This window comes from Buceros rhinoceros, unplaced genomic scaffold, assembly GCF_000710305.1.
Source record: "Buceros rhinoceros silvestris isolate BGI_N320 unplaced genomic scaffold, ASM71030v1 scaffold11906, whole genome shotgun sequence".
NCBI lineage: Eukaryota > Metazoa > Chordata > Aves > Bucerotiformes > Bucerotidae > Buceros > Buceros rhinoceros.
In genome coordinates, this window is record NW_010416997.1 from 381 (window position 1) to 6039 (window position 5659).

A 5659-nucleotide genomic window follows, 5' to 3' on the forward strand; every position below is an offset into this window, starting at 1 on the left:
CCTTTTTTTTTTTCCTGGGCTTGAGAGGGTGGGAGAGAGATGTCCCTTTGCAGGTAGGGCTGTATCAGGGAAGTAAGTAGGCTTGCCATCTTACATCAGCTGCGTTTCCCACCCCACCCCCCCTTTGCTTTTCTACCCAGGTGGTTTCAGCAAGTTCCAGGCCGAGTTCGCCCTGCACTGCGAAACTAACCTGGACAGTTCGTGTAGCAGCAGCTCTCCTCCTTTGCCAGTCCTGGGCTTGGGAGGCCTTCGAATCAGCTCCGATTCCTCATCAGACATTGAATCTGACATTGACAGAGACCCCAATAGTGCCACCGACTCCGATGGCAGCCCTCTCTCCAACAACCAGCCTTCCTTCCCGGTGGAGATTTTACCCTACCTCTACTTAGGCTGTGCCAAGGACTCCACTAACCTGGACGTTTTAGAAGAGTTTGGCATTAAATACATCTTGAATGTCACCCCCAACCTGCCTAATCTCTTTGAAAACGCCGGCGAATTCAAGTACAAACAGATCCCGATCTCTGACCACTGGAGCCAAAACCTGTCTCAGTTCTTTCCTGAGGCCATCTCCTTCATAGGTGAGACCCGGGTATTTGCTAATAGCTGTAGGTGAAGCAGCAGAATTTAATTTATTCTGCAGAATTCGGGAGCTTTGGGGGAAGGAGCGGTAGTAGCGTTTCTGGCAGTCTCTGGGGGATGCCTCGCTTTCTGGTTTTAAAGCCGGCTTGAGGGGCGAGTGGGGGCTGTTTCGGGGGGCTATTGAGGAGCCCCAGTGAATTGTAAGCGACGTTTGCAGGTTGCAAAAGCATACCTGGTTTGGCTGGCTGTGGGATTCTTCTCTGAGCCACTTGTGTCGGAGCTGGGGACTGAGCAATGCGCACGATGGGAGATCTTTTCAAATCTCTTCCTGGCGGGGGGAGTAAATGAGCCCGGAGTTGATGGGTTATTAGTTTGGTGGTTTTTTTTTTTCCTTCTTCTTGAAGTTACTGAAGAGCAGTGTAATAAAAAGAAACTGAGAAGTTAACTTTAGCTTTTAAATACAAGTTATTCATAAGCGGTATCCCTGGCAAATGTATAGTCAGAGCTTTAATTAAATCTCGTGGTAATGATGATATACCTCTCGGGCTCGGTGCCTCGGTTAGCCAGCCCGTACACATTATCCGTCAGCTTTAGAAACACATCCCCCAGGGCTCAAGGAGTTCTGGTTAAAATTTGCACTCTTCTTCGATTCATGGAGGACTAAAACCACCCCATCGGGGTGCGGTGGGGTGGGCATAGCATTTTCTGTTGGGAAGCTAGGCTGTAATCCGGTTGAATGATACCGGTAACAGTAGAGAATGTAGGTAATCTGAGCCCAGCAGGAAGAAATGTGGGCTGGAAGCCACAAAGAAACTAATCTCCAGGCATTGTAATGCATTTCCTATTACAAAGGAACCCATTTTCAACCAATGTTGACATCCTGTTCCTCCTAATGGGCTGTCCCCTGTGACTTCCCTCATTCTTTTAAAAAACCTGAATACCTCCATTGTTAGCTGCACAACAGTTGGAGAATAATTTAATAGACCTTCGCAGTCTGTTGGTCTGTATAAAAGGCATTCAGTGACACATTGCAGGACTTCTATGCCGGGACAAGGGGACTGTAAGAATTTCAGGCAAATCTCCAGGCAAAAGCATGTCTTTTAACACTGACTTTTAAAACAGCTTCATGCAGCGTATCCTGCTCCCTTTGTCTCATTCTTAGTTTTCTCAGCTCTTGGACTCGGGCACACGTATGTAGGGGGGTGGATTCTCCTCTTGTCCTGGTTTTAAGCCAGTGAAGTTAACTCTTGGATTGCACTGCTGGCCACTGGGATCAGAAACATCCTTTCTTCCTACTTGATACTAATCTCACCTGTGTTGAGAGATCGGTTACCAACCTCCTGTCTTATGTGTCCTTCTCTGCCTCTTTGTCTCTGTACAGATGAAGCACGGGGAAAGAACTGTGGTGTCCTGGTGCATTGCTTAGCAGGGATCAGCCGCTCGGTCACAGTAACAGTGGCCTACCTCATGCAAAAGCTCAACTTGTCTATGAATGATGCCTACGATATCGTCAAGATGAAGAAGTCTAACATTTCGCCCAACTTTAATTTCATGGGTCAGCTGCTGGACTTTGAGCGGACTCTGGGGCTGAGCAGCCCCTGTGACAACCGAGTGCCGAATCAACAGCTGTACTTCACCACCCCTTCCAACCAGAACGTCTTCCAGGTGGATTCCTTGCAGTCCACGTGAGCTCCCACTGCCTCCCTTCTCCTGTCCATTTCATGGGATCACTCCTCAATGGTTTCTCTTTGGCAGTGATAAAGAAAACGCAGCTTTCTCTTTTTCTGGCCTCTGCTATCAAAAAGCAGCTGCCAGTGCAGGCTAGGAAAGGTTACTCAGTGTGGAATCGGCTATTGTGAAGGGAGGGAACATGGTGAGCTCTCTGGGAAGGACCGAGGTGGCCAAGCAGCGGGTGGACAGCGCGTTCATCCCTGCTTGCGGCAGTGGTTTGGGTTCAAGGACTTCCGGGGGGTGGGGGTAGGGTAAGGCTGGACAGGGTGAGCACATGTTCTCTAGAGACTGGAACTGTCCTGCTTCCCTCTCTGCATTTGGATCTGTGACACACCTTTTGTCTTCAGTGAAGACAGGTTATTTTTGTTTGTTTGTTTTAATTTAGAGGAGCCAAAGAAAGAGATTTCAGCTTAGTGTATTTGGAGTACTTGTTTGCCGGGAGCTCGGTAGTATTCTACTTGATCGATGTAAATATTTAATCTTAAATCGATTTGCAATTTTTTTTTTTTAATTCACATGTATTCAAGAAATCAATCCAAGAGACATCAGTGTTTTTGTTCTCTTCATAAATTCTGCATTATTTGCTTGCTTGGGTTTTTTTTTTTGGTTATTATTAATTGCAAAGAATATATTTGCAGCATGCTTAATTTTGTTGTTCAGCTGAAGCAAGCTTTCCATGAGGGAGAAATGGCAATGGTGAGAAGTTTGCAAATCGTGTTTTGTGAGCAAGTACAATCTCTTCTTTCATGTATCTTTCTTTTCTTTGGGTGATTTTTTTTTTCTCACACTCTTGATGTAGTTTCCACATGATATATATATTTTTTAAATTAAATTAATTTTTTTTGCCTTACCTTTTGTAAATAGATCATCTGGGAGGAGGTTTGTCTTTGAATGCAGAAGATTTTTGATCACTTTTTAAAACTTTCAGATGTGCTAAACAGTGCATTACCTCTGTACAAATTCTTCAGGGAGCTTCACCTCAAATGCAATATCTTGCGTCTTTTGTATGAAACTGGAAGTATGTGCGAGCATTTGTACCTGTGTGTATGCACAGTGAACTTGCACATGGTTGCCAATAAGGGAGAGTCTAATTCACAGTGTAAAAGTTTTGAGATGGAATTTATTATAAGAATGTAAACCCTTAAATTATTAATAAATAAATAACTATTTTTGGCTATTGATAACCTGGCTGGTTTTGCCTCTGTGTGGGTGTGGTTAATTGCACATACACATATGGTTATGTTTAAAGGTAATGATTGCTTTCGATAGCTTTTGTACAGCCCCTAAGACAATAAAGCCTTGATTTCCCCTTTGGTCCACTGTTACCTAAATTAACAAACAGTGCACGTGCTGGATTCTTGTCTGGCTTTGGTGAAGGGAGTGCTTTTGAAGGCCTTTAGGTTAATTGCAAAATATTCTGGCATGCCTTTGCTACCCCAGGGATGCACCTGACCCTGGGTCTTTAAGCTTTTTTGTCTGGTTGGTTTGGTTTGTTTTTTTTGTAAGAATAAGATGCTGCTGTTCTCCGAGTTTGTTTACAAGATTTGGCCACTCTTATTACAGATGCCAGGAGACGGATTCATGCTCTGTTTATCTGACTGGCAGGCACTCATTTCGCAGAGGTCCATCATCAGTCTGCAGCTTGTCAATGTTTTTTCCCTGTTGCTGTTCAGCCATGTTGCAACTTAGCAGGTGAAGGCAAGGAGGAAAAGTCTATGTTCTCTTAGTCACCTTGTTTCCTCTTTGGATCCTTCAAGTAGTCTTGTCTCTGCAGAAGGAAAAAGAGGGATTACAGCGGTTGCAGAGCTTCCTGCTGCGATTTATTTTCATTAACATCCTTCCTGATGAGAAGTGGCCAAAGGTAGGGTGGTGCCAAAATGCGCGTGCAGTACCAGGCTGCTGGGCTGATGCTGCAGCTGGGGCTGTCGGCTGTGGTTCTGCAGAACTCCTGGCAACTGGAGCACATTTCAAGTAATTTTAGAAACTGCAAGTGTGTGAAATGAAAAGCAAACAAAACATGGGAAAAAAGTGAGTCAGTGTCTCATGCAGTAGTGGCCTAGATTGAGTGCATAAACTGTGAAAGTAGAAGTGGGTTGCAGTCAAACTTGGCTTGTGCTAATCCAGTTTTGAACGGTTTCCGCTCTTGGCATTCCCTGTGCTGGTCTGTTCAAAGTGGAGATTTGCAAGCAGCTCTAGCAATTTCCTGTCCAGCTGCAGCTCAAGTGACTCCCTTGGTTTTTTTTCTTTTTTTTTTAATATGGTCTGCGGATAATTTTAACCAGTTTCCTCTTTGTGGATTATTAATCTGCTTTCCTTGTAGAACCTACATAGCTGCGTCCCTACTGTTCTGCTGAAGTCAACAGATGGCCTCCCCGCCACTTCCTCTCGCTTCGCTGTGGGTTTGTTGTCAGGCCACTTCTGAAATTAATAGTGTTTTCTGGCGGGCTGCCACAGGCCATTACCACAAAGGGGAAGTAACACATCTGAATAGCAGGAAGCCGGGCAGGGTCACAGCGTGAACTGAACCTGTTGAGCACAATTGGGCCTCTCCCACTTAGCAAGTGTAAGGCTCCTCTTCCCTCCCCCTTTTCTAATACGCCTTGCACAGAGAAAGGACTGATGCTGAATGCCTCAGCTGTTTGTATCGAGCAAATATTTCCGGCTGAATGAGTTGCAAATGTTAATTGTGACTAGGTGCCTGCTAAGGTGAGGAGGTAGAGAGCCGCCGGCAGTGTAGCCTAGGGGAAGAGGAGGGCCTTGGCTTTCTTTGCAAGCTGCTTTGAAAAGTTAGTGCTCACAAGGGCTTCCTGCTTCCTTCCTGCTCCACCGAGTGACTAACACCAAATGGGTACTTCTGCAATTCATCATTTTTCAGGACGAGCAAGCAAAGACGACCAGTTTTGCTCTCACACAGAAGCAGAGCAGAGTAGGGCAGAAAACTCATTCCAGATTTTTCCTCGAGTGAGGCCTGAACCAGGGCTGTTAGTCAGAAGCCCTGGCTGAACTTGAACCAGGACTGGGCGAGAACGGCTTTGGTCACGGGCAAACCCAAACCACAACAGGAGCCAAACCGAAAGTGGGTCCAACCTCTGATTTCGCGGCGGGTGTTTAACTCACTTGTGTGCCAGCTCTTATTACAAATTATTTGGAGGGAAATGCGATGAGGGGTCTCACCAGCAAAATTCACCACCACCCTCCCGCCGCAGGCTTTCATGTAAATCTGCCCCAGCAGGGTGAAGGGAATCGTTCGTGCTACGAAACCTCTTGCCAGCTTCTCCGAGGCTAGGCTTTGCTGGTTCCTGCAGCCCCCACCAGCACGTGTTTCAAAACAACCTGCTTCCTCTTTCCC

At 46.0% G+C, this 5659-nt stretch overlaps 1 protein-coding gene across 1 annotated transcript; it reads left to right on the plus strand.

Annotated features, from left to right (window-relative positions):
• Nucleotides 1-99: 99 nt before the first annotated feature.
• DUSP6 (dual specificity phosphatase 6) lies at nucleotides 100-3491 on the plus strand (the record flags this gene model as incomplete). The annotated part of the gene is made up of 2 exons (XM_010138011.1): nucleotides 100-578; nucleotides 1961-3491. Coding segments are annotated over 2 exons (787 nt in total), but the record flags the coding sequence as incomplete, so codon positions are not given.
• Nucleotides 3492-5659: the final 2168 nt, after the last annotated feature.